A 27,694-nucleotide genomic window follows, 5' to 3' on the forward strand; every position below is an offset into this window, starting at 1 on the left:
GGGAAAAAGCTTAAGTGAAAGTGAAAAGTGCCACACCCGCCCTCACCCCCACTTTCTGATTGGCTGGTTGATCGGTGACGTCATTCGGACACTCCATTAGGTACACCGCCATTTTCAGGTGTTCCTAATCACAGGCCACTTCATTAGGGAAAAAGCTTAAGTGAAAGTGAAAAGTGCCACACCCGCCCTCACCCCCACTTTCTGATTGGCTGGTTGATCGGTGACGTCACTCTTTGCATGCTTTCATGCTACAAAGGTGACAGAAGAGGGCATCAATTATTTTTCAGTGTGAGAAACACGTATTAAATATATTCTGAACACTCTTGAGACTGACAAAAAATAAAGACACACATATGTGATGGTTCTTGTCAGGTCGTGGAAATGCCTTCAATTTTATTTCCTATATTTGGATGCGTTCACTGTGGAAAAAGCTGTACGTGTCAGCACATTTCAGTACAATCCAAACATCACAACAAAACGTCCTCTCAGCCACGTCACAGTCGCTCCCTTGAACCAACACTAAGATGATGATTTCAGAGTGTAAACACCGTTGCTGTGTCGGGAATCATTCACTCATCCACTTCTCCTTAATTACTTGACAGAGATTTTTATGCAGTGAACCAGAAAGTCGACAACAAATTCAAAAATAACATTGTTTGTGTACTTGGCTTTTGAATGGATTAAAGGTCCTGGAGTAACAAGCAGCCCCAAACAGAAAAATCGAGAATTTTTCAGTCATTTCGTTACTCAAAAAAAAAAAAAAAAATGTTCAGTCAATTTATTAGTAAACTCTGGACTGAATATCTTGAACAAGTAAAGCAGTCCAAAACTGTCATACTGGTCCAGTTTTAGTAAACGTCATGACATAAAAATCTCTCATGATTATGCAATAGTGATGAAGGAGTAAGTTAGGAGTGAAGGATTCCCAACATCCCTTGTAAAACTTTAATGACATCACACACGCGCAGTGATATGCAACACATGAAACATGATGGTCGTTAGTGCCCAACTTAAACTTTGAGATATGATGTAAAAGTTAAATATGACAAGGTAAGATATTATCACCTTCCTAAAAAAAACGGCCAAAGTCATTTTTTTCAGAAAGAAAACTGAATCAACTACTGAAATATTTGTTAATAATTCCATTTCAGGGTTAGAATTTAATATTCTGCTGTACTAAGAATATCAGTCATTTTATCAGAGGTGGGCAGCATCATGAAATGTTTCAGGCAAAAAAAACAACTTTGGCTATTGTTTGAAGAAGGTGACAATCTGCAAAGTGTCTTCCTCTCAACTCCTTTGCGCCCTTTGACAGACTTTGTGAAGAATTGTGTTGAAAACAAACAACTGGAAGCAATAAATTGGAAGAACTTATTCGGGAAATTGTCGACTAAGATGGAAGAAGGTCGTTCACACACTCCACACTGGAGTGTTGCTTTAAAGAAGAGTTCCCAAAACGGAGCCCCGATCCTTTATCAAGTCAATGTCAGTGAAGTCAGTCCTATTTTTTTTTCTTAACTGTAGCATTTGATGGCGTAAGCACATTCATGGCATCTACTTTAGTAACGTGCCTAATTAGGCTCCAGCTCATCTTAAAACTACAGTGCTGTAGATGTGAAAACATTTGGAGGAACCCCGCTTTAATGGAAGCAAACCGGGTGTGTTTGTGTGTGTGCGAGCGAGCGAGCTTCCATGCAAAACAAGACGAGACAACTGTGTAAAAACATGACCTAGAAAAGGTATGACATCACAAATACGTTATTTGTCTTAATAAGATGACGTTTGGTCCCACCCCCCCTCCGCCCCTTTCTAATGTGCGCAGTCACGTCAGTCCGTAGGGTGTAAAGACAATGAGAAGACACTAGAGGGAGACACGCTGTAAGGAGGCACACAATGGAGAACTAACCTTCTTCAAAGGAGTTCATGTTCACGATCCATGACAGAATTAAATAAAAAAAAAAAGCAAACATTCAAGTCGCACACATACACGCACGCAAATTAAGTGCACACACTCCATAACAAGAGGCAGTCAGTAAACGTTACATGATGATGTGACAGGTGGGCATCAGTGGAACGCTGAGAATATCCAGTGCCCCCTGGTGGGAGTCTTTTTCTCCGTCTTCCTCCTGAGGATGCGACGCTGTTCCTCGAGGTCGTACCGTCTCAGCGTCCTTCTCTCACATCCACACGGAGCCCTTGTTTTAAACGTTCCACCCCGTGGTCTGGCCGCTCCGCTCCGCTCTGTGTGTGAGTGTGCGCGTGCGCCATCAGAAGACCTCCGGTAGTGTGACGTTGCGGAGCAGCCACTGCTGCGAGCGAGTGTGTGTGCAGTCTCTGACGCTGGGCACCTGACTGTCCTCCTCGCTGGCCTTGTCCAAACATTGGTTGCTGTTGACGTGCACCAGGCTCAGCTTCTGCACAACACACACACACATTTGGTTTGCCAACAGAGCCCATCCACTCGCTGAAGAAGTGTGTCAATGTTTGCGCTCTCCTTTCACTCTGACATCATCTTCCGGCACGCCTGCTTGTGTGCGATCTGGTCGACAACACAAAAATGCAGTCGAGTGCCAGTGGATCTCCCCGTTGACAATCAATTTAGAGTATAATCGATTCTTCCTTCTGTTCAAAGCCAAGCTAAGTTCAGCTAGCAAAAAAAAAAGGCAGCCGAATATGAACAATTGACTCGTTTAGCTAAATTGTTGATGTGAGTGTTTGATGATGTCATAGGCCGCAACTCTCATGGACTCACCACGGGGTCGTACTCCCACAGCTGGTTGCCTTTAAGGTGGTGACACTTAAGCATCGTGACAGGTCCGTTTAATTTGGACACGTCTAGACACAAGTCGTCTGTTCTGATCTCCTTATTGGCCGTGTAGGAGAACACCTGCAAGGCGCACCAAAAGCTGCTTACGTTGACGCTTTCAGCGGGTTCAAGACATTTTGTCACATCAGAGTCACCCATTAGTTCCCATTCTCATTTTGAGGAGAATAAATGTCATTTTACCTGGTTGCCGCCCATGCCGTGGCAGTTGAAAATGCCAACCTTCTCGTTCTCCTTGCGGGCCATGTTGTCCAAACATTGATTAGTCTCCACATTTCGAATCTTATAAATAGAAACATGAGATGAATAAATTATACCTGTGTGTGTGTGTGTGTGTGTGTGTGTGTGTGTGTGTGTGCGTACCTCTCCGAGGGAGTAATAGTGGCGGGGAATCTGCGAGTCAGGATAGACGTGTTCCAAGTACCAACTGAAAGGTTTACATTGAAGCTTCTGTCTGAGAGCTGAGCGAGACGTGATGTCACCGTAGTCCACTTTGGTCACGCCTGAAGACACACACACACATAAAAACAACTTTATTTCGTTCTTTTGGAATCATCTGGGAGAAAATCCTGTCTCCGGCAAGACGGAGATGGCAGACTTGTGCAAATCTGACTTTGGGAATGCTACTTTTCGGATAAACACAAAATCTCTCCTATGCCAGAGTGCGTGTGTGTGTGTGTGTAAGTTAATTGCTGCTCCTAAGCGTGAAATTACTCACTGCCCCAGTCCCGCACTATTGAGCCATCACACTGATATCACACTGTCACCAGGTTAATGGATAAATCACTCTTGCTGCACACACGCACGCACACACATACACACCAGGCGAGATGATGTAGAAGAAGTTTTTAAATTCATCCATCCACACTTCAGCCAAGCGTCTGTTGTTTTTGTTGATGATCTGCCCCGTTCCTCCAGGAAAGGTGTAGGGCGTCGCCTTTCGGAAGACGTGGCCGACGTGCGAGCACGTGACGATCTCCAGGGTCCCGCCGCACTGCCAGATCTGTGAACAGAGCGTGGAGGTTAGAGTGGACGTCAGCGTCCTCGTGACTGTCGTCGTGCCGCGGGTGTGTCCACTCACTCGGAAAGAGATTTCCAGATTCTCGCCGCCCCAAATGTCCATGCCTGCGTCATACGTGCCGATCTCCTGAAAATAATCTCTGTCGATGGAGAACAAGCCTCCTGCCATGGTGGGAGTTCTGGGAAAGCAAAGTATTTCATGTTCAGCATTTGTTTTCAATGGAAGCGGTTGCATCGGCGAGCCGTGACGTTCGATGGTCTGAAAATACACGTTGTCAAAACAAATCAGGTAAGAGGAGAAAAATGTTCTTTACAAATAGCATTAAGATGCAGGAAACATCAACAGGGTCTAAATCTGTAAGATGTGCAGACAGATAAGTCCCCCATTTCGTGTTGTTTTCCTGCTCTGTTGCCGTGACGGTCGCGTGCGCGTTTAATAGCGTTGCGACGACAGCCCGCTTTCCACTTCTAAAAATAATTTCCTCTCTCGCAGCAGCGGCGTATTTTTCCCGACGTCCAAGTTGGCTTTAAACAAAAGACAGCGGCGGTCTGGGTGCCGCCGTTTTAATTCCGAGGGGAAATAACACGAGATATAAATAAGATTAGCGGTGTCGAGTTGAAGAGTGAGAAATGCGATGACTAAGATGTTGAAGCTCACAGGATGTGGGCTGTGTAGAAAGTGATGAACTCAAGCACCTGACAGGAAGCGTGCGGTCTCCTTTGCGGCGGTCCATTTCTCTCTGGGGCACCGGGTACCATCGGAAGTTGAGCTTCCAGTTGAAGCCTCCGTACGTCATGTCCGAACCCGCCATGTACTCAAAGGTGTCGTCGCTGATCACGTCGATGATGGGGCACACCACAGTTTTCCTGGTGTGCATGAATAATTCGCCCAATGATTAACATGAAAGAGGCGAGTTGGGCAGTTTGCTGCTTTGAGCTTACTTGTCTTGTTTGATGCGAGCGAGCAGCGGCTCCAGCCAGCCTGTCGTGCATTCACAGTGAGCATCCAGAAAGGTTATCACCTATTTCAAAAAGAAAGAAAAAATCGGTTTCTCAGATTATACGCGGCACGGTTCAACAGAGGCGCGGGTCGGGTCGCACGAACCTGGCCTGTTGAGATGGACGCTCCCTTGAGGCGAGCTCGGATGAGACCGGACCTCTGGTCCATCCTCACCACCCGCACAGGAACTTCCAGTCTTCGGACATATTGCTCCAACGGTCTCTTTAGGAAATCTAACACACACGGGGGAGAGCACTTTGAGAAATCTCTGAACCACGTTCTGTGTAGAAAAAGCAAAATGTCATACTTCAGCGCAAAACAAAAAGATCTGGTATGAGATAAGAGCGTGAAGATGAGATTTTAATTACAAACGTAACACACAACATCAACATTAGACCTGACAAAAAAAAAGACGAGGAACTAAAAATGAACTCTACATTTGGATGATAACGATTTGCTGGATCCGATGATGACATTTGATTCTAACCTGGATAAGTCAAAGCAATTTGTTTTTTTTAAATGATAAAATCAATGTCTTCCTTCTACAGGCTGATACATGTAAAAACGGTAGACAAACCAAAATAACAAAATGACCTCTTGGCAGTGATCCCAAAAAATATCAGAGTCCAAACAAGTAGGCCCAAACAAATCCACAACATCCACAGTGGTTGGATTACAGGCGACGGCGGCGCCTTCTTTATATGGTGGAGACGGATCAAAGAGAACACGTGCAGACACCGCAAACATCTTGACCTGCGACGGTGACAGAGCGCGCGGTGGCCACCGCCGCTCGCGCGTAACAGCGGAGGCGTAATCCCTGCTATTGACGAATTAAAGCCCTAATCCCCGTCGCCAAACCGAGATTAACCGGACGAGGCAAGGTCGCGGGGGGGGGCGTGCTGGAGATGCTGCCGATTTTATTGGCCATCACAAACCTGATGAAAATCACACCGTCGCTTGAGAAATAAAAATGAGGCTCAAATGAAATGTGTGTGTGTACCTCGCTCACTGGCGTCGTCTACCAGAACAATCTCCTCCAGGAGCGTGTGGGGAGAGCGGTCGATGACGGAATGGACGGTCCGCAGCAGCGTGCTCCACGCCTCGTTGTGAAATACGATCACCACGCTGGTTCTGGGCAGATTGTCAGGGTAGAGTTTGTTCTTGCACCTACAAACAGAATATACGACACTTTTAGAAACGGCAAAGAGAGCACAAAATCCACGGCGGGCATTTCGGGAAGAGAGTGATATATTTATTTTGGGGAATTATTATGTCAGACGGGAAAAAAAATTGAGTCAGCGATCTCTGCAAGCGTGCCCTAAACAAAGTCAACTAAGGGTGACTAATAAATGAGCAAACAGGCAGATAGTCCCCCCAAATTAGGAATATGCAAATATGTAGGGCAGCGTGATGACAGCTGGCTTGTGTTGCTCATTAATTTTTCCTCTCTCTATTTGTCTACGTGGATTCATACTTGATCCGTCCGATGTTATGATATGGATTGAAAACAACGCTCATATTTAATCGTATGTTTGCAGAACTCTAATTGCTTACATCTATGTGGATGCAAAAGATCAGATCTTCAAATAATGGTGTGCAAGAAAGTGCAGAACGTTGAGCCCCGGGATTGACAGATTAAACGTTTTATAATCATTTTAGCGGGGAAAAGATGATTTGACTAGGACTCTTAAGGAAGAAGATAGACAAGAATAAAATGATTGATTAGGCAGAGAGAGAGAAAAATAAAAGTCAACACTGATGTGAATTTATAATAACATGCAAAAATGTATTCTACAGGGTGACACAGTCGGAGAGAGAGCATCTGGCACACAATCTGGGTCAAAAAGTAGAAGCCACAAGAGCTGATATTAAAACATAAGTCGGCAAATGTTGGACATTTTTGTAATCATCTCATAAATCCAGTGCAGCGCTCAAAAATAAGTCGAGTGACACCAACACATTTGGAGTTTCATGCGACTGACTTGATTGGAAAACTGGAAGACGACATGTTTCGACACACGTCAGCCTGTTGACTTTGCTCATGAGTGCCATTTATGCTAATGGGAGGGAGGTGCAGCGGCATTTGGCGAAAATTTGTACTCGCTTCGAAAAACATGATGCAGTCGCAATGTCAAAAAAAAGAAAAAAGTTCAAAGGTGTTGTTTTTAAAATGTGATCATGGAAAATGGTCACGTCGCAGATCCACCCATCGGTTACGCACACTAGCCTATTACACACACACACACACACACACACACACACACACACACACACACACACACACACACACACACACACAACCCCCCCCCCCTTAATTATTTCACTCGGAATGGCCCTGACGACAACCGTGAAAATAGACCTCCAATATCGTCAAGCTCTTCAGTTTGAGCTAACGGTGACCTACGCCAAATTCATTCACCGCTTTCCTTCAACCAGACACACGCGCGCCGTGTCGATATTGACTCAGTCTTATCTCTTAATTGGAAAAGCGGATAGACGGTGAGAAGGCTGAAGGAAAACAAACCTAGTAATCAACTCTTGCCCAAAGACTAAAACACATTTCACGGCTCAATGTCTTTTTTTGTAGTCTGTTGAGTGTGTATGCGTGTGTGTGTATATATTCTTGCTTGTCAGTCAATATTTCTATGAAAACAAGCATTGTTTGTTCATGTCAGTTTCTCTAGTAAAGAGGTCACAAGTCCCAAATGCAAGTAAACAGTGAGTAGGATGTACAAATTTGTAAAGTAGTATCGGAGTTGTAGTATCGGATGTCTTTCCAAGTAACATCATGAGTACTGACATAAAAATACATCACCCGGTTTTAGAACGGCACTGTGCCATACTGAGAAATGTTTGCGATTTCTTTAGTTAGCGACAAAAGAGCGGTAATTAAATCGTAAAATAATAATATAAACGCAACTTTTGTTCTAAAGAAAACCTGAGCCAGCTGAGGGCAACACGAGAAGACGGCTAATCGCGTGCATGCGGGATGCTCACCCCTCGAGTCGGACATCGGGTAAAGAACGATTGAGTGCAATCATTTCAGATGCCATGAGGTTGAACTGGTTGATCTTAAACATCTCCTTCATCTTCTCTTGGTTCTCCTTTGGGATCACCACAGGTTTCCCCCCCTCCCCGGGCCCGTCCCGCGGCCTCGTCAGGGGGTCTGGAGAAAATACAAAGAGTTGTTGAGTACGTTTGACGGGTTCTCCGTTGACATGAATACTCACCGTCTCTACCGGGCAGTCCTCGCTCCTTCTTGTCGTCGCACTTGTTGCACTCGCTGAAGTAGAGCAGGATGAACATGTCCAGCATCACCCACACCAGAGAGGTGGCCAGGACCACTTTGCAGTAGGCGAACCTCCGCATCCTGCTAGTGTCACCTGAGACAAAGAAAGCAGTCATTCAACCCATTTCTTTTCTTGTTTCTGCTCAAAACTTTAAAAAAATATATTTGTTGCTGCAAACATTGGCTGTATATCTGTTTGGCAATTCAATTGTTCATGTGTCGAAGCAACACTACTTTAATTTCTCGGAATACAAGCTAGCTTGCGTGGCTAGCAGCGCAAGGGTGGGTCAGACAAATAAAAAAAAAAAAGACTTCAAGTGAGGCTTTACACTTTTGGGAAGAAACTGACAACATGGTGTCAAGCATGTGAAAGTAAAATGCTCCAGGTCAGTTTGCATGTCGAATCTGACCAAACACTTGCGCGGTGTAGAATTAACAGACTGCCTTGCGGCTCCTCTGAATCGAACGGAAAGCGAGTTACAAAACCTAAACCCTCCACGAATTCACTTTTTTTTTTAAATCAGTAGTTTAAATAATAATTTTATTTATTTGACACCATGCACGATGACAGAAGATAAACAAACTATAAAGCAAATGGGAGAGGATCATTGCTGTTCATTTTGCCAACATACAACACGGAAAATCCCTGTGCGCTAAATCGCCGTCACGTACGCGCACACACATTTATGCCCAAATAACACAACGTGCACACTTCCCAACACGGTGTGAGAGAAGCTGTGACAGTAATTGCTTTTCTTTGGCAAACAGCGTCAGACAGACAGACAGATAGATAGACAGAGCCACATTAAAATTCCTCTGCTCTCCTTTCCGCCCGCCTCTGCTGCAGCACCATCTCTTCCACTCTAACGGACTCGATGCCTCAGTCACCCCTCAGGTTATACGGCAGTACGAGCAGAAGGAAGAAAATTAATTTGGCTACGGCGATTTCGCTCTCGTCGCTGGGAGACACACACACGCACACATAAAAAAAAAGATGTTTGTGCATAGCTAACTTGGCGGCGGCCTCGCTCAGTTTAACTCGAGAGGATGTAGAACTGCATAGCAGCGTTTTTAAATTCCACCTGATAGGATTGCGGAGCGGCAAAGTGCCACGCAAAGCAGAATGAGAGAGTGAAGATCTGCTACGTCCTTCCGCCGCGGCCAAAACACAAGAGTTGTGAGTGCGGCACTTCCACAAGGTCAAAACTAAACTTTGTCCTGATTTTAATTTTAGATTAATGGGTTATACAAATGTGTAGCTGTGGTTGTGTTGTCATTTGGGTTCTTTGATACCAGCCAGCCTTTCTGTGACATGAAACAAAACACACGAGTCTGCACTCTTGTCTTCCTTCTCCATTCGCACTCTCCTCGTCTTTTATAATCCCGCTCATCTGCATTTATCTTTCAACCGCCTCACACCTTTCAAGAGCGGTTGCTATCGTTACTTGCGTACAATTTCCCTTTTGCATCCTTCGCTGTCTCTTCCAATGTATTCTTCTCCGCTTAACCCTGCGTTAGATGTTGCACAAGCGGAGGGCTAGTTTCTTTATCGTCGTATGCCTGCAGAGCGCTGACGACTGAAACAGAGCAGTATGTAGTATTGAGGAAATGAAAGAGAACAAAATGGCCCTGAGGTTTGTATTCAAGCGCTCATGTGGAGTAGCTTGATAACAAAGACGCTTCGGGCTGGGGTCACTTCATAACCGGGCCGTGACCTTCACGGCAAAACACACTGCAGGCAAATAAGGAAGGAAAGACTAAAGGAGGAAAGGAAGGCGAGGAGCAGATTTATCCTCGTACAATGATGACATAAATTGAGCTGGTGATGAATTTGACTTCAGATTCAAACATGTTTAACGGCATTTCAACAAAGTTATGAAATTGCCAATATTCCCCTTTTACTGCAAATTAAAATTGTTTATCATCCTCCTTGACCACTAATAATTGGCATCGGCTCTGAAAATATTTATCACGATAGAAAACACGAGACGGTAGAACACGCACACTATTTATAGCCATTAAAACACTGATGAGAGAATATGTACAAAAAAGTAACTATTATTCAAATTTACGCTCACCAAAGATAATGAGCCAGACCCCAAAAACCAAAAAAAACCAAAGAGGGAAAGTGCCCACAAAAGCGAAAAACAGCTCCAATTGATTAGCAATTTAAAGCTTGGCATGAGCACAAAGTGGAATTAAATACTCCAATCAGTCAGACGTTCCCAGCCAAAGTCAATACGTATTACTGTCAAAGAACTAAACACCCCCACCAACACCACACAGTCCTTCTTGCCGTACTGCAATTGCTCCTCTAGTACCATGCCATTATTATCTGGAGAGCAAAATAATCAGTATAACAGCAAATAAGAGGGAGAGTGCGCTAAGTGGTGTAAACGTCCCCCGCTCATAAACACGCGTCCATAACAAGACGTTTGAAGCAGCGCGTTTGTGTCAGTTGTTCTTAAATTCGCTCCCGGGCACTGGCGGCAGGATTTAAATGGCTTTCGTATCAAAGCCGGATTCGCCGGGCCCACTGACCGCTCAAGTACCAAATATCACCAAAATACAAAAATGTTCCCTAGCGTGACTTATTAATATGAACATAATAGCCTTCCACTAATTTTATTTTGCTAAAGCTGTTTTGAAAGCACTATAGTTGAATTGAGTTTTAAAAAAAACTAGCGCACCCAGGGAAGAACAGCCAATCAGAGACGGCGAGAATGACAAATGATGTGTCAGTTTGCTGAGCGCTCGCAGGCACACTCGTAGCGGGAACACCCAACGGCCTCACGCTGACTTCGGGACTTTTGATGAAAAAAATGTCACAATATCCTAACTGTAAAAAATGCACATCGCCCATTGGTCAACGACTGGACAAAAGGCAAGCAAACGGAAGCAGAGCGAAGTGATGCGGCATCAACATTTCTACTTTTTGATTGTGTAATAAATTGTACACACTCCTAAACATAAAACTTGTAAAACTTTTAGTACAATAGTAACACTCAATTATGAATAAATAACAATTATGAATACAGTAGCAGTCAAGGTTAACTTGTTATCAAAGCTAATGCTATTTTGTTGAACCATTGATATGTTTTCTTTGTAATTATTCACCATGTATTTCATGCTATTATGAATCACCATGTTGAAGAATCACACTTGTAGCAGTTTTACCGCCATAGAGTCTCCCTCGTTCAACTCATACCTGTCTAGGGCGGGTTCTCTGGTCAGATGCAAAGAAGCTCTACCAGCACAGAAGGCAGAGCGTCAGAGATTCCACTTCCTCCTTTTCTGGTCACTCCAACATTCTCCTGGAGTAGATCAGACGGAAACAAAAGCAGATGATGAAGAAACTGCTGCAAACATATGCCGGTTACACGACATTTACATTGTTTCGAAATGGTCTTGATTTTGAGACTTGCCATACCAAGAAGTGAACCTGTGTAACAGGTTTGGTGCTCTGACTAGTTCCTATTGTGAGCCTTAGTCATTTGCTGTGCTTGATAAGTCACACAAAAAAAGGAACATATAGAAGAAAAATATATTCAGGCATTCAGGCTTAGTAGACTCACAGGCACGTACACCGAACTATGTAAGGCCTGTTAAAAGAGCAAGCAGTTTCATTTTCACACTCAAGCCACAAAAGACACACGGGAAGAGCGGCGTGAAAACGCTCGACTTTACCGCCTGAAACAGATTTCCTGCTTGTGCTTACGGAGCACATCTCCTTTAACTGTCGGTGTCACAAGGCATATTTGCCGCTAAACGACACTTCCCTTATCAGTGGGAATGTATCGAAACGATAAGAAAAAGTGGACCTTGGGAAAATCTACAAGTGTCAATCATTTACAACTTGTGTTCATCAATCCTTGTAAGCATGGTCACAGAAGCACAGACGCTGATGCAGTGAGAGAGATTGACAACTCAGTGCTGCTCATCTCACGGGATTAATCGTCTATTTTTGAAAAATCCACAGAGAATGAAGATGAGAGGCAACGTGACACAGTGTGGGCATGGCCGGTGTGTGTGTGTGTGTGTTCAATCTAGTTCTTGGCCTACTTCAAAGCCAAGTCATCATTTGGGCCAACTGGGGTTTTCTATTGCCAGTCTGTATGTGTTGTATTACAAAAAAGCATGATATCATAAATCTCTTCCTACCAGCCCACACATTCGCGATATTAGCGAGCAATGCTGCAGTGCGGGTGTTTTCCGAATACCGCCAAAAAGGTGTGTGTGCCTGTCAACCAAGTCACGACCGCACAATTTTTGTCAAGTCAAGTCAAGTCAAGTTTATTTGTATAGCCCTAAATCACAAGCAGTCTCAAAGGGCTTCACATAGACAATCAATTGACAATAATTCTCAAAGCATCCCCTGATCTTAGGCTCCCAAAAGGGCAAGGAAAAACTCAAAAAACCCCTACAAGGGGAAAAATGAGAAACCTTGAGAAGGGACCACAGATGGAAGGATCCCCCTTTCAGGATCACCAGGCTGTCAATGAATTCTTTCGTATGATTGGAACCAATGTGGACACACCCCGTAACGGTGCTCAATGTCAGTCCTATGCTGCAATAATAAGCAAGCGAGAAAATAGCTCAAAAAGTGAGTGACAGCATGAGCATATTTGACTCTGTAAACATGCTAACACAATAATACATAAACATACTTGCAGAGCAGAGCAGAGCAGAGGCTTTCCTCCAGTGTAATGAAACCTAAGCAGCCCATCTGTCTTCGGACGGCTGCCAAGCAAGCATCTGGGATTGGGAGGAGGGAAAAAATGTATTTCTGTGATCTTCAGCCAAATTAACCTGAAAATGATTGCACTGAGAAAAGTCACGGCTTATGTGAAGAACGTTGTATACCGTTGGCACCAACTCGAGTTTGCCAACACCGTAATGCGCTCGGTTGGTGTTTGAATTTTGGTATGTTATGTGACACTGTGTGTATGTAACATATGCCGTAACAGAGGGAGACATAAAGTGTCATCTCTGGTGTTCGCAACAACAAAGTGCCATGTGGCCCGCCGCCTCTGCCTCCTTACGGGCTTTCCGACGTGGGAAAGGAAAACCACGCTGGGCCCGCAGCAGCGTATGAACTCTATAACACCTACGCTATGCAAAAAAAAAAAAAAAAAAAAAAAGACCAATGGAAAGCGGGTGGGAAAACAAAATGACAACAAGCATATCACAGGGCAAGTGTGACTGCAAATTGACAGTTCTGACCCAGGCAGCAATAAACAGGAATTCTAGGAATAGAGCTGGGGGAAAATTGCTACCTTTCTTTGACCTGCACCAAAAAGGGCCACAACCTACGAAGGGGCCACGGGAAGCTGTCACTTTCTGAACATAATGTATGTAGCCAATGAGGGAGGCGAAGGTAGGAAGAGGAACAAACAGTGACTGAGAGAGCGACCCAAAAATGACAGCCACGGGGGAAAGAGTTACCAAGAGAAAGATAACCGCTTCCTGTTGACGCAGGGTGGAAAATACAGGACAAAGAGCAACAAGGCCACTCGGCCATTTTTTTGTACAAAGCAAAATGGGCCCAATGCCAATCTTTCCATGTTACTTTTTAGCCCATGTCGAAGGAGGAAATACTCAATTTATTTTTGTATGCCTGACTGTTCGGGATGAAAGGCACCAAATGTATTGGTTGTATGATAAGAATTATTTTTGATCGATTGTAATTGTTGATCAATACAGTCGTGTAATAATGGAGGCAAAACCAGTAGAATTAAAATCACTTTACACTGTGGATGCCTTCTTCCGCTACAAACTATTTAGCAGTGTGACGCAGAAAATGAAGCTTCAAATTTGCTTCATGAAACCACTTGTAGTGTCTTTTGACTTCTCTGAAAGCACACTGACAAACCAACAGTGTTATCTATAGAGGGGTCAGAAACTGGTTCATGAAGCAAATTTGAAGCTTTGTTTGCCTATCACTACTTATTATTACTCTTGCATTGAAAGAGAATAATTTACAAAACAATATTTGAAACAAATCATGTCGATCCCCCAAGGATGCAACCTCAAATGTCAGTGCTGATGTGAGTGTGTTCATTTGTAATTTATTCATGCTCGCGTATCTCCTCTGCTGTTCCTGTTGTGCTAATAGGATCAAGAGTTTCCACTGCCCCAAGCTGTGAGCTCAACGCTCCCGGCAACATTTTCAATTCAGGACAGACTTCTTCGTGATTCAAAGTAACATTTCATGCAATTCAGTGCAATGGAAAATATTAGTAGTCGCATAAGCTTTAGTGGCATTCATGAACGTCAACAAAAACTCATGCAAAGTAATATAAAAGATCCGAATCTGAAAATGGCCCACAACAAAAGATTTAGTTCCTAGCAATGCAATTGTTTGTGTTGGTTACAGTTTATGCGAGTGTCTCACTGCTTCAAACGGCAAATGTTGCTACATGTATGTTACATCACCCATCACAGCGAATTGATGATAAACATGTTTGACATCCGGTTAAAATGTGCAAAGCAAGCCACGCTTGTCTGAAGACAGCTTGTGAGAGAAGAAGCGGAAGGGATAAAGATTTCTGTTTATGTTTTGTTTTTTTTGTAATCAGCATCAGAGCCCATGAAGCAACACAAGATAACAGTCAGGATGGAAATATTCCCTGAGATGAAAATGTGACAGAGCAAATTGTTTTGGTCACTGCTTCCTAAGCTGACAGAAAAGTCAGATAATTTTTTTTTAAATCAGACTTGCTTTGTGCTAAATTTAAAGCAGCACTTGGGCTGGTCTCAGTTGACATATGTAATTCATATTTACTTCAAATGATTCATATTTACCACTGTAGCTAGAAACAAGGCAGTCTAAAACAATCTAACCAGTTAGTCTTTTTTTTCTTCTTCTTTATATGCCGGGCTCTTGTGACACCTCCCTCATGTGTAATTTGAAAATTAATGTACGACTGCAAAACAGACGTGACTTGGTGAAGGGTGGCCATCATTTCCGTGAAGTTTTCACGAGATGTTAATTACATAAAGATCCATTTGGAAAATATTGCACACTTTAAATGTGAATTTAATTTGTGTCGAGGATCTAAAAGTCATACTAATGATCGCCGGTGGGTGGGGCTCACCTTCGCTTGGACTTACGGCTTCTGAAGTAGTGAAGACGAAAGGCTCTTCGTCTGTGTGGAAAAATGTGTACGAGGTTAGATATGTAAAGACCTTGAAATCATTCCTAAACATGAAAAGAATATAACTCCAATTCTGTGTGTATTGGTGGGAAAGTCTCCATTGTAACAGGCAGAGACACCTGCTAGAAAATCACTCTTAAAATATCCTGACTGAAGGCAATTTGATATGTGAGCAGCAGAGCTCCCGGAGATCCCGTTTAATAAAAACGACCGGTGGAGTGTGCCGAGTCATCACAACGGGGTTGTGTAATATACGAAACGGCAAAAGCCCTACAAAAGCCGGAGAGCATTTTTCATCTCATCACATCTTGTATATTAATATGACAGCATCTGTCGGTCAATGGTAGTCAGCGTGGTTATGTAAGCCAAACTGTCTGCATTGACCACCACTGGGCCAGTTTAAGTGATCTGGTCCGTGGGACTGTACTTAAAAAAAAAAAAAAAAAAAAACAGACACTCAATAGGCTATTAGCAGTTGCAAAATGCACAATCAATCACAGGGCAAAGACATAAACATACGCATGCTACTTCCTTTTCACAGCAGCACATCTCCAATATTCCATTTAAGCAGGTCCATCATGAGGTCGATATCATCCCCACACATAAGCTTTGATGAGAAGCACTGCTCTGCCTTCTAAATGAGCTATAAGCAAATTCATACAAATTCAAAGACAGCAGGTAAGCTCCAGGATAAAACAATGAAATGATGGAAAAAAATTATTTATTATGCAGCATTTTATTTCAGGGGTTTGTTATAAAATATGGCTTATTGCACACAGAAGGTATTGGCAGTGATTCGTAAAGCCAGGCTTGTTGGAAATTTATCAAATATAAACATGGCTACAGTTCCAAAGGGCCATTTGCGCCGTTGTGGGAGTGGACACAGCCAGATGTAAATTGCTGCTCTCGCTAGAAGTGAATAAAAGGCCCATGTGGGTCCAACAAGGAAAGTTGAATTTTGGCCACAGCTGGGGTCTTTTTTCCTCTGCTCTCATCGTCTCTCTTTCTCATTTTCCTCTATGAAGGAATCCTGCTGACATATATTGTTTAAAGTAAAGCTAAATGGAAAGCGATTAAAGTTACAGAAAAGACACACGAGGAGCTAAACAGCCTCACGAGTGTACCTTGGAGGAGAGTAGTTACATCATGGAAAGTAGTTGTTTGGGTTTACAAAGCCTAATTAGAAGCAACCCGGGAGAGGTAAACAAAGGGAGCAACACACTTGTTCCTTGAACAGCTAATTAAAAAGAGTTTTAGCTGTATGGGGTCGAATATTAGAACTTTGGAAAAAGCACTTTTTTTTTCCTGGAGAAATTATGAAACAAAAATGCATAAAGTTTGATGGCTTTGAAGGAGACCGCAATGCAATTCTGCAAATATTGTACGTCATACTGAAAATGTAGCATGAAAACAAAACCAATTAGTTTCGATCAGAACAAAAGTGAATGTACCGACGGCGACACAAAGTTGAAAAGCAGAGTGTTTAAAAGCTGCCAGCCAGTTACGAACACGATTCGTTTTCAGCTTCAAAGTGAGAATCTCAATAAATCCTCTCGGGCTTTTCCAGATTGAGTTTCTGTGCAGATAAGCGGCGGAGTGCCTCGGTGTTTGTTAAGTGTTCCTGCTCCTGCTGCTACTGGCAAGCGAGTTTCAATCCAGCCCTGAGCGGCATTTCTGCCTCTGGACTTGACCTTGGCGTCACAAGATGGAGCTCTGCAACGTGGCAGCTGCTTAATAGTCACGTTGACTCCAAAATGCTACAAAAAATATATATATATTCTTTGCACATTGCAGTCAAGTCTGGGCATTATATTGAATATTGTAACTAGGTGAAGCCTTTGATCATTACTCTGAGGCAAGCTGCAATAAATTCAGAGATTTATGTGAGAGCTTTGGTTATGAGACGCTTTGTTTTCCAAAAGGGCCACGACATCAACGGAAGTAAATCAGAAGCATGGGAGACCACACGGGCTTAAATTAATCAGTGGCAACATTAACTTTTGTGGAGAAAGCTGCACAGCAATGACAAAAATGAATCTACGAAAAAACAGAAGGTAATTTGATTAAAAATATATATCTATAAATATATGTGTAGTTTTTGATAGAATTTAAAAAACCATTAAATATGATGAATCAAACTCAACGTGAGTGGAAATAGGCGCATGGGATTTTCTTATGAATTCCAATTTATTAATTTATAAGACCGTATTGGCCCGAATATAAGACAACCCCCACTTTTTCAAGACTCAAGTTTGAAAAAAGCTTTGTCTAGCCCCCGAATGTAAGACGCCCCCCTTCCTTTTTCAGTTTTATTTCAATGAAAAAAAAACAACCTCATCTTATATTCGGGCCAATACGGTAAAAAATCTTTTTTGCCTTAAAGTGTAATAATAATAAATTCAACTACATTTACTACAGTACATGTGGACAGATTAGAGCAAAAGTATCTGGCAATGGGTGTGTCGAAGAAAGGTGAAAATAAATCATGACCTCAGTGTCAATGGGAGCTATTCAAATGGGCACGCAAGCGTTGAAGGTAAACGGAGACATCTGTGCGACCGTGTGTGTCACTCAGCCGTTACTTTCGCCCAGAGTCAGCCGAAAGTGGATATATTCGACATAGAAAATCAAATGGGGGGGGTGGGAAACAGCAAGGCTGTCGCTATGGAAACTATGCCATTTTCCAATCGGCTCCTATCTCAGGAATGAAACAGCTGTCGCGAGCAACATACAGATGCGCTTGGACGCTACGAACTGTCACGAAGCAGGAAACTCCACGCAACTGGAAAGGGTTACTGGGCGCGACCTCGCCTGGCAGCTGATCTCCGCGTTGGTTCCCACTCTTCAAATGTTCCATGTGTAGCCGGCGGCGTCATATTCTGTAATGCGCATTCGTCCGTATGAAGTCATGAGGGGGGGGGGGGGGGGGATGAACTTGTCAGTCATCTGATGACATCTTGAGCAAAAAGCTTCACGCATGAAGTGGCCAAGGAGAGTTGCGGTGACTCCACCTGGCCGTTAAAAACGAACGGCGGATGAATGTCCACATGGACGCGTATCGGAATATTTAGCTGGCTGATGAGCATTAAATTAAACTGTTAAACAGTCGGTCGATAAGGACCAGCTAGGCAGCGGATCAATGCCTTTGGTACTTCACTGCTGGACTGTCGAGCCGACACAGCGGCATACAAAGAACGTTTGGCCACGAGGGCAGGAGTCGAATTGAGAACGACAGATAGCTAGCTAGTTAGCTGGTGCAACACTGGATTCTTTCTGGATTCTACTGATGGCTCAGGGTATGACAAAGTTAAAATAAGCTAAAACTTAAAATCGGACAGAACCAGAGTTGAAACACACACACATACACACACACACACAACTATTGCGTGGTAAGCAGGCTGTGTGCACAAATAACGAGGATGTAAATGTTGACATTGGCCTTTAGTGGGCTCGAGCCAAAGAGGGAGCTGGAAATACTCCCTGGTGGCACTGGCTGACCCACTTCTACGCAACTCTATCCCTGACGTGACTCAGAGGAAAACCAGAGGCCACACACACACGCGCACGACTACAAATGCACACACACACACGCAAGCAAACATACTGTACAAATACTGCTACAAACTTACATGCGCATGACAACACAAACTGCTTCACTAAATGCCGTTGATAGCGATCTCTCCCGGTTTCTTGTTTTCTTTTCTCTTCATCAGACCATCAGCCCTTATGATCCCACTATCTGATTTAGCTAAAGAGCCATCCGATGTCACGCCAAGACTAGAAACAACTGTAAACAATTTGTTTTCCCCAATACCAAATGTACACATTTATTGGTGCAAATAAAAGATACATGGCACTCAGCGCCGATAGAAGACCAATTAGTAATGGTAATAATGGTTTGCTTCCTTTCAGTACATCATTAAAAAACTTCTCACAGTTCGTGGAAAAAAAAAACCCACAAGGCAGTTATAAAGTTTTACGACTGAACCTCTGTATCGCGGTGATTCAGCAATAAACCTTATCTTTATTTTTCTTTGTCATACTTTCAGTTTCGAGTTGAAATACTGTGCTTTAATTAATAATTACGAGCTTTGTCATCCCCCAAAATAAACACCTAACTATTTACCATCTTGTTGTTTTTTTGTTTTGTTTTTTGAATGCAAAGTATGTCGCATTCACTTGAGTCATGCTTCCTCTTTTTAATTACAAAATGGCAAATGGTAAACTCGTGAGCAAACAGTTGTGACATTGACAATGTAATCACCTATTCTTCAGCTTGCTTTCGCCACACACTTTCTAATAGTCTAAACAAACAAATAAAAATGATAGATGCTGCTCGTTAATTATCTAACAAGATTTCAAACATTTTTCTCGCCTTCTACACCGGCACAACGTTAACACTCTGGAGAAGGAAGCATGATCATGAGGGAGATTCTAATTTCGCCAGTCCCACCTCGTAACGTCAGGAAAACATCGGACAGTCCCATCAAAAATCTCTGACATCATCACTGATTTGGAATTGTAACACAGAGCGGAACTGGAAGTATTTTCAGAGGAATTTTATCCTTGGTGAAAAAGTAGGGGACTATTTTCATGCCGCCGGATGAATGTGTCCAATTGGAAATATTCTTTTGATACAAAAGAGTATTTGTCAGAGATTCGGTGACTGAAAGTGATCTTTTGTTAATGTCCACGTGAACTCGGATCCTCTTCGGTTTCACTGGCGGATACCATCTTTTGGTTTGTTCTGAGAAAATTCTGTATTCATCATTTCGAAATGCGACCAAAAAAAAATCATCTGACGACTTTCCCCAAAACGCTCCCAGCTTCCAGTCAGTGTTGTCTCTCACCTCAAAATCCCAAATACTTGTACAAGTACGCAGGGCCAAAGCAGAACCGCGTACAAGGTTCTCCGAAAACCACTCTGGATTTGGGGGACGCTGAAGGTTCTCCGAAAACCACTCTGGATTTTGGTGATGCTGCTTTTGTTCATCGGCACTCATGCTGGTCAGGTCTTCAGACAGACTGAGTCTTACACCAGCTGTGTTAGGGTCCAGAATGACGGGACTGTAGGAAACAATCTCCTTCATTTTTTCCCACGCAGTGAACTTGAGGTTGCCCACGTGTTTGGCTTCATCCAGGAGAGATCCCCTTACGAGCTGCTTGGGCAAGACGGGTAACTGGAATCTGCTCATTGCAGTTCGGATGTTCTTCGTGAAGAAAACATCAGACAATAGCAGCTCCTCTGCGGTTTTGATCAGGTCTGAAAGGGCAACCATGTGTGTGCTGAGAGCCTCAATTTCCTTCTTCATCCTCTGAGTCTTGTTCTTCTCTTCCTCCCTCACAGCAGACAACCTGATCTCCTCCTCAACCTGCAGGAAGCGACGAAGCTCCTCAAAATCGTTCTTGATCTTGCTTTCCACACGCTCCCTCTGAACCTTGATGTACTGGGAGCAGTGATTCCACTTGTCCCTTTTCTTGTCATAAACTTCCAGACTTTTCTTTGCATCCTGCAGGACTTCCTGGAGTTTCTCTTTGTCACCTTTTGCAACTTCATCAATGGGACGGATCTTGTGCCCATCGTGGATTTCTGAATCTTTGCAGATGATGCACACAAGCTCCCGGTGGTCCAAACAGAAGAGTTTGAGTTTCTCCTTGTGCAAGCTGCAGATGTCCTTTGACTCGATTGAGGCTTGTGAAAAAGCCTCACACACGTTCCTCAGTGTCAAGTTCAAAGGCACATCGATGGAGCGAACCTTTGTCCTACAGCCTGGACAGGAGTGACCGCCTTTCTGCTCCGACCATTTTTTGAGACAGTCTTGGCAGAAGCTGGAGATGTCCTTTGACTCGATTGAGGCTTGTGAAAAAGCCTCACACGCGTTCCTCAGTGCCAAGTTCGGAGGAAAATCCAGGGACTTAAACTCGGTTCTACAAACTGGACAGGAGTAACCGTTTTTCTGTTCCTGCCATTTCTGGAGACACTCTTTGCAGATGCTGTGAGCACACGGCAGCATGACAGGATCTTTAAAGATCTCCAAACAGGCCGGACATTCGAGACTGGCCTCAACGAAGCTTGCCATGGTCCTGATGAAGATACCGCCTTAGCCTTCAAGCTTTCAAATGTTCACTCACAGAGAGCCTCAGTACGTCTGCCTGAGTGACTAGTGAAAGGATCGTCTTTATATCCAATAAGTCCGAGAGTCCAAGATCCAAGTTTCAGGTTTTATTGTCAGTCTTCAACCCGTGACACGGGTCACTAGACTAACGCTATCTACATACATGGCTGTATTATTGCTTAATTACAAAATGCACGGTGCCAAAGTGCACTGCTAAACGAGATAACGACCCAGTTCAGGGTGTGTCAGGGCAACGAAATTGCAATTTGGATATAAAAATAATCGTTCAGCCCTCCTTCCACCTCACAACAACAAATACACACAAAGAGATTAATAATGCGACAAAAAAGGAGCTAAACACGCTATGTCGATCAACATTAATTGATTGAAGTGGCAGGGATTACGTTTTCATCATTTAATGATCCGCTAGTGCTTTGCAAGACTGATTAATAGGCTGCCTGCTCACCAACGTCTGAAAACAAGTCCAGTTCAAGTCCCCAAGCGAATAACAAACTTGTTCATCTCTCTGACAGCATAACAATTTAATCAACTTCCCGAAGCATTTAAAATACAAACAAAAATGAAGGACTGTTTTTCACTTTTTGATAAATGCAAACACTCAAATTAACTGCACACAAATCAAGTAACAAACAGCCTATTTTAATTTACAGCCACTTGTTACGTTCTCGTATTTACCCCCAACGAGGCCGAAGCTTATAAACAGTAACAACAAAGCGTGTGTACTTGAATCTGTGTGTGTGTGTGCACGCAAGTAGCTCTGATCCCGCTATAGTCCAAAAGTTTGGAACAATGGCATTCCTGTGCTGCTAGCTCCAGGTGGCTGTGGAAACCCAATCTTAAAAAGCAAGCCTGGCTGGCACACGGAGTGGCCGGCCGGGAATGCTGCAGCCTCCCTCCAGAGCCGTGCCAGAATGGACCTATTGTTATTCCTGACAAGCTGAGGGCAACAACAAAAAAATGCACCAAAATTGCCACGGATGACAAACAAAAGTTTGCTGAGACTTACACGTTGATTTTGCTCACTTGTTCAGAAAGCCATGACTGTTGAATGAACAGCAACAGGTGGATAGAAAGGTTCATTGTACCTTCTGACATGTAATTGAAGAATATTGAATTGTCTGTCAATATATGTCGGCATCATAGAAAGATGAACAAACATATTAGTGTAATCAACAAGATAAGTGCACCCCGAAGAGCTCTATGGTTGGAAATGCAAGCAAGCAAATATGCTGAGGCCAGAACACACTGTCAACACACACACAGTGCAGGAAACACATCATGTCCAGTCCAAGGCCTTGAAATGAGGAACATGAATCATTTCCTCCTTATGTTGGCTAGTCATGCCTTCACACAAGTCTCAGGTGCGGAAAACATTATTTCAAGGTTCATTATGGATCCTGTGGCAGAATATTCTTACAGTACGTTAACAGCGGTTTGGCATCTTTGCTTCAAAGAACATGACAGATTGCCGTCTTCATTTGCAATGATGACAATCCATTTTCGAGTCACTAAATTTCAGCCCTGTTAGAACTAACCAACCAGTAAAAAAAGAGCTCCAAGTGGCTATTCAATGGAACGTAGTAAATAAAGTTATGCTACACAAAATATAAAATGATGCAATGATAAGATTCCAAAGATTTTAGTGAGTCCAAGATTCAACAAGAAATTGTGCAGTATTATACCAATTTTAACAATAACGGAATTCATGTCCCATCACAAAGCTGCATCTGTTTCTGCCATATCAGCAAGCAATTTTTTTTTGGGGGGTGTAAAGTACTTGAAGTACAGGCATCATTTCTTACAATAAATCTGACAGTTAGTGCCGTGGTAATTGAAGGCTGAGTAGCAGTCAGGAAAAGTGGCAATTTGCGTTTCAAGGGTGGTCGCATCCTCCCTCCCTTAACTGGGCTGCTTCTGTCAACAAGAAGCCCGCTGCCATAAGCGCCCGTCCTCGGCTACGAACATATTCCGTTCCCCGGCGCGTGGTTAATGTGGCGAGAACAGGGGGGGCAAGGTCGTTCATGTAAAAGAAAAACAGCTTACCTTAATTTAAAAGAGTGACGGGGTAGCCCAAGTCCGCCCCAGCTTAGCTTGTGAGCCACAAAACTCCCCCGACTAGGGTACCAAGTGTCGGGGCTAAAGTTAGCTAGCTCGGTTAGCTTCTCCGGCTAACGATGGGGGGCGCGCTGCTCCTCCTCTTTGCCGTCGAACTGGTTACCGCATGAAGGGGGGGGGAAAAAATAAAAAGAAGCTTAACGTAAGGCGTTGGGCCGTCTCACACACACATCGACGGGGGTGGCGTCCGTTGACTAGAGCCGTAATGAGTCGGGACATCCATGAGGGGAGACGGGCGGATACGGAGGGTCGCAGGGGGAGAGGAGTCCGCGGCTGACTGAGGTCCGTCCCTCGCGGCGGCCTGGGGGGGCGGACGTGCAGACTCTGGCTGGCCGGGTTCTTGTGAGGGAGGGAGGGAAGAAAAGGAAGGACTTGGCTGCTGCTGCTGATGATGTGCGGAGCGATGTGCAGGCTGCCAGCATCATTGCTCATCCCTCCCTTCGCGCTCTCAACCCGGAAGAAAAAAAAAACATGATTGAGCCCATAATCGGATTCATATTTTTTCCCCCCAAAAAAAGAAACATATCTATCTGACTTTTATGGAACTGGATTTGAGGAATTCCATTTAGGCTCTCCATCCATTCTCCATACTTATCCTCACTAGAGTAGACGAAAATAAATGATTCTGAAGGCACAGAAATAAATGTTAAAGTATTCTTTCTGTTATTTGCAACAATTGACAATGCAAAACTTTCCCACTATGACCCTAATATCTGCATAACTCACTTGAAAAATTAGATATTTTTGAGAGGGGACTAAAAACAATCCCGTAACCCACGTGAGGAAAACCGGTCCAGATAATTGTTCAGAACGATCCAAATTCACGATTATCTAAATGAAATAAGGGACAAACTATAATTACCTTATGAAACAAATAATAAAAAAAAGAGGACCAAATACACACTTCATACATAAAATCATGCAGGAACAACAATTATGCATTCAAAGGAGGCCTCCTATTTTGAGGTGGGCGGTAGATTTAAAACCGTCTTTTGACATTTCATAGAAGAGGCGCAGACTATCCATCCCTATTATAAACATTGACACACATCCAGCATGAGTCAACACGCAGATCAATAGGTGGCTTTAGGCCTTGGCTTGTATGTTTGCCTCCTGAGTCACTAGAGCATGAAAAATATACAAACCTTTTACATAATGTGCTTTTAAATGTAACAGCACGTACAGTGTGCGTGACGAATCCAAGTGAAATGCTGTCGCTCGGTTTTGAAGGACGAGATAACGCCGAGCTCGGTATGGCATCCGGCGACAATTAAAAACTGTCGGCTTTAGGAGAGCTGCAGCAAAAAAATGAAAGCGATTGTTCTAACTGATCCTTTGCTTCCTTGGATTATCTTGGTGTAGGTGGAAGATCTGCAGTTTTGTATGAAAGTTAAACATGATCCATAATACATTAGCATTTGTTATCCAACTGTGCCCAACTATATATCATTTATTATTCACAGCAGCACGTTTAAAAATGAATAAGCCATCTTATCAAAAAAAAAGTGCTTTTTCATCAGCATTTTGCATGCAACTCAATTCTCAATTCTTCTGTATTCACACTGAGTCACACTAAGTCACCCAAATGACAGCAGTAGCTCTTCGTTAATCAAGGTCCCTGCAGTTGTTAAGGGATGCTGTGTTGAATTTGGATGTGGTGCTTCATTGTAGTGTGAGTCCGAAACCTGACAGGTTCTTTCCCAAGTGCAGGGTTAGAGATGCACTAAAGGCGCTTTGACGTCAGAGGTGTTTGTGTGGAACGCTGTCAGATTGACAAGAGAGGGCCCACATATAGCTCCGAGGCATGGCGTCCTACTCTAACCAATCGGCACATTACCGGAGGCAATCGAATCCTTCAAAGGTGTCCTGACAGGTATGGCTTGTTTTAGTTTATCTCTCAAGTTTGCTTTAAGCGAAATCGACTTGTCTTGTTTAATGGTTTACGGGTCAAAGTAAATGTCACTATCTTGCTGCACCACACCCACTTGGTCAGTTTACTTTTACAATTTACACAGTAAAAAATGAAACAAAACAAAAAAAGAGTAATTTGGGGAAAACAATACAAATTATTGTCATTTAATGCAACTCATTTAATTTACTTTTTCATATTTTGTCAATGTTGTGGTACATTCCTTTAGATGGAAGCAGTAAATAAATAAACTCTTGGCTCGTGGGCGGAGCCTATCCCACTGACCACGCACCTCCCGAACTTCATAATTATTATTTTTTAAATTTATACAACTTAAGTAATTAGTGGTTTTTGTTATGACCGTAGTGCTTTAAATCTAAAATATCACGATATTAAATTTCTGCACATAAAAAAAAAACTTGCCGGTGTCACTGGTGTGCGCTTCAACGGAAGTTAAATTAATCAACATCCGGGTGAACCGTCGTTGCGCGGCTTAAGCTAATGCTACTGCTCATCCTCGAGTTCGAACACAACATGTAAATAGACTGTATCCCAACACATGGCATCTCAGATTCCTATTACGATCAAGACCCAGCAGTTGGCCGCCGGCCCTGCAGCACTGCGGGGGAAGAAACGTCCCGGTAGTCCGGCGGTGTCCGCCGCCCAGGCGCCCGGTGGGGGCACCAAGAAGAAGAAAGCTCCGCTAATAATGACACAACTTGCACCGAATCAGGTAGAAACAGAGAAGCGATCTAACTTGATCTTCTTACACTTTGTGTGTATTTAGTTTTTCATTTCTCAGGTAAATAACACTCGACTTTCCTGCTATCGCCTTGTTTGTTATCTTTCCACAACCATTGGAATGAATAACTTCATTTGTACCGATTGCACAATCATGTAATTTCATGTCAATCAATGTTGATTAAATGCCAATCCCCTCCCTTTACCTTACACTCTCCCTCGATGTCGTTTCTATTTCTGTTGACGTTCCAAATTCTGTGTTCCCATCAGATGTCAGTGGTCGAAGTTGTTCCTGACATGAAGCCGGTTGGATTGGTGGAGAGCACGCCGCTAACAAGCATCAGCACCAGCACAGAAGGCACTGTTAAGCCACCACCTTTCAAAGATCCCTCATTTATGGTGAGTGCCATTTTGTTATTCAATACCTGTATGATCTTGTGGCCACATCTTAGAATGATCGTGTTATCTTTCCATCTTGACAGCACTCCGGGATCGGTGGAGCGGCAGCAGGCAAAAAGAACAGAACCTGGAAGAATCTCAAACAAATTCTGGTTCTGGAACGTACTCTACCCTGGACGCTAGATGACCCGAACTGTAACTGAATCACTTGATTTAATTCTACTCATAGTGGTGGTGATAACAATTTCATATTAGAACCTAGAGAATGCATTAGATTCATCGTGGTCCATCACAGTTTTGTTTGATCACATTCAAACAGATTGAACATTGCAATAAAAAAAAAAAAATTACTAACCAATAATGTACCATTTCAATTTACAGACTACAACATTGATGCTCCTCCCTCTCTGAAACCATCCAAAAAATACTCGGACATCTCAGGACTACCCGTGAGTAACTTTCCTGGCTCATATTGCTGAGCCTTAAGAGAGTGACTTACTATTTCCGACTTTTGCTCAGGCAAGTTACACAGACCCGCAGACCAAACTTCGCTTCACATCCACAGAGGAATTCTCCTACATCCGCCTCCTTCCCACAGATGTTGTCACAGGTTACCTGGCCCTGCGGAAGGCAACTTGCATTGTACCCTGACAGACAAGTCACAATTGGATGCTTAAGATCGCCGGGATATTCCCAACCAGCGGAGCAGCACAGAAAGGACAGAGGACAAGAAGATTTTTACCTTCTTTTCCTGTTTCATTCGCCCTGTTCTGTTAATTTCATCCGTGATTTGAATAGATGGCAACTGGGCAAGTTGTGGCTGTCTTCCCTCTATTCCTGCAGGCTTCATCAGTTCACGCACCAAGGCGAGATGGGACACTTGCAATGCTATGTGCGCCCCCTGGTGGATCTGGTGAATGTTCACTGTGGAAAAAAAAAAACTGTACATAAGTCCAAATAAAACACACGCTTTGGCTCTTTCTGATGAAACAAGTTCACATCCATTCATGATGTTAGTCAATTTGGAATGTTTCGTGAATTGTTTAACAGTTAAAAAAATAAAATAAAAGTGAATTCCTGAATTTTGGTGCAGGTTTTAGGAT

General features: G+C 43.3%; 3 protein-coding genes across 10 annotated transcripts; 1 reads left to right on the plus strand and 2 right to left on the minus strand.

Annotated features, from left to right (window-relative positions):
- Window positions 1-356: 356 nt before the first annotated feature.
- Window positions 357-27,223, minus strand: galnt1 (UDP-N-acetyl-alpha-D-galactosamine:polypeptide N-acetylgalactosaminyltransferase 1). 8 transcript variants are annotated; one of them, XM_085917820.1, is made up of 18 exons: window positions 26,618-27,216; window positions 26,399-26,522; window positions 23,471-23,881; window positions 15,231-15,281; window positions 12,801-12,888; window positions 11,342-11,447; window positions 8,075-8,227; window positions 7,842-8,010; window positions 5,845-6,011; window positions 4,950-5,077; window positions 4,787-4,866; window positions 4,541-4,711; window positions 3,906-4,023; window positions 3,647-3,827; window positions 3,188-3,327; window positions 3,008-3,106; window positions 2,753-2,887; window positions 357-2,414 (listed from the first exon to the last, which is right to left on the minus strand). In XM_085917820.1, exons 7-18 carry the CDS (start codon window positions 8,211-8,213, stop codon window positions 2,268-2,270), a joined length of 1,674 nt encoding a protein of 557 aa, XP_085773946.1. In that variant the 5' UTR covers window positions 8,214-8,227; window positions 11,342-11,447; window positions 12,801-12,888; window positions 15,231-15,281; window positions 23,471-23,881; window positions 26,399-26,522; window positions 26,618-27,216; the 3' UTR covers window positions 357-2,267. The 8 variants fall into 8 exon arrangements, with proteins under 8 accessions (XP_085773946.1, XP_085773940.1, XP_085773942.1 ...); XM_085917814.1 differs by having other exon boundaries at window positions 23,471-24,837; XM_085917822.1 differs by lacking the exon at window positions 357-2,414 and adding an exon at window positions 2,436-2,647 and having other exon boundaries at window positions 23,471-24,837; window positions 26,618-27,223.
- Window positions 18,140-23,362, minus strand: trim35-29 (tripartite motif containing 35-29). The gene has a single exon (XM_085917823.1). The coding sequence runs from the start codon at window positions 21,368-21,370 to the stop codon at window positions 19,796-19,798; it is 1,575 nt and encodes a 524-aa protein (XP_085773949.1). The 5' UTR covers window positions 21,371-23,362; the 3' UTR covers window positions 18,140-19,795.
- On the plus strand, window positions 25,913-27,694 carry ino80c (INO80 complex subunit C). Its single transcript, XM_085917824.1, has 5 exons — window positions 25,913-26,184; window positions 26,463-26,591; window positions 26,675-26,786; window positions 26,973-27,040; window positions 27,111-27,694. Exons 1-5 carry the CDS (start codon window positions 26,011-26,013, stop codon window positions 27,240-27,242), a joined length of 615 nt encoding a protein of 204 aa, XP_085773950.1. The 5' UTR covers window positions 25,913-26,010; the 3' UTR covers window positions 27,243-27,694.

Source organism: Syngnathus leptorhynchus, chromosome 8 (genome assembly GCF_054491065.1).
Source record: "Syngnathus leptorhynchus isolate UIUO chromosome 8, UIUO_Slep, whole genome shotgun sequence".
In the NCBI taxonomy this organism is placed as follows: domain Eukaryota; kingdom Metazoa; phylum Chordata; class Actinopteri; order Syngnathiformes; family Syngnathidae; genus Syngnathus; species Syngnathus leptorhynchus.

Coding starts and splice junctions, on each gene's coding strand:
- galnt1 (XM_085917821.1), bottom strand. CDS start 8,213: ATGCGGAGGTTCGCCTACTGCAAAGTGGTCCTGGCCACCTCTCTGGTG. Junction 5,078..5,844: donor AGACGACGCCAGTGAGCGAG/GTACACACACAC, acceptor CGTGTGTGTTAG/ATTTCCTAAAGAGACCGTTG. Junction 3,328..3,646: donor CTTCTACATCATCTCGCCTG/GTGTGTATGTGT, acceptor GTGTGTCTTCAG/GCGTGACCAAAGTGGACTAC.
- trim35-29 (XM_085917823.1), bottom strand. CDS start 21,370: ATGGCAAGCTTCGTTGAGGCCAGTCTCGAATGTCCGGCCTGTTTGGAG.
- ino80c (XM_085917824.1), top strand. CDS start 26,011: ATGGCATCTCAGATTCCTATTACGATCAAGACCCAGCAGTTGGCCGCC. Junction 26,185..26,462: donor CACAACTTGCACCGAATCAG/GTAGAAACAGAG, acceptor TGTTCCCATCAG/ATGTCAGTGGTCGAAGTTGT. Junction 26,787..26,972: donor GACGCTAGATGACCCGAACT/GTAACTGAATCA, acceptor TTCAATTTACAG/ACTACAACATTGATGCTCCT.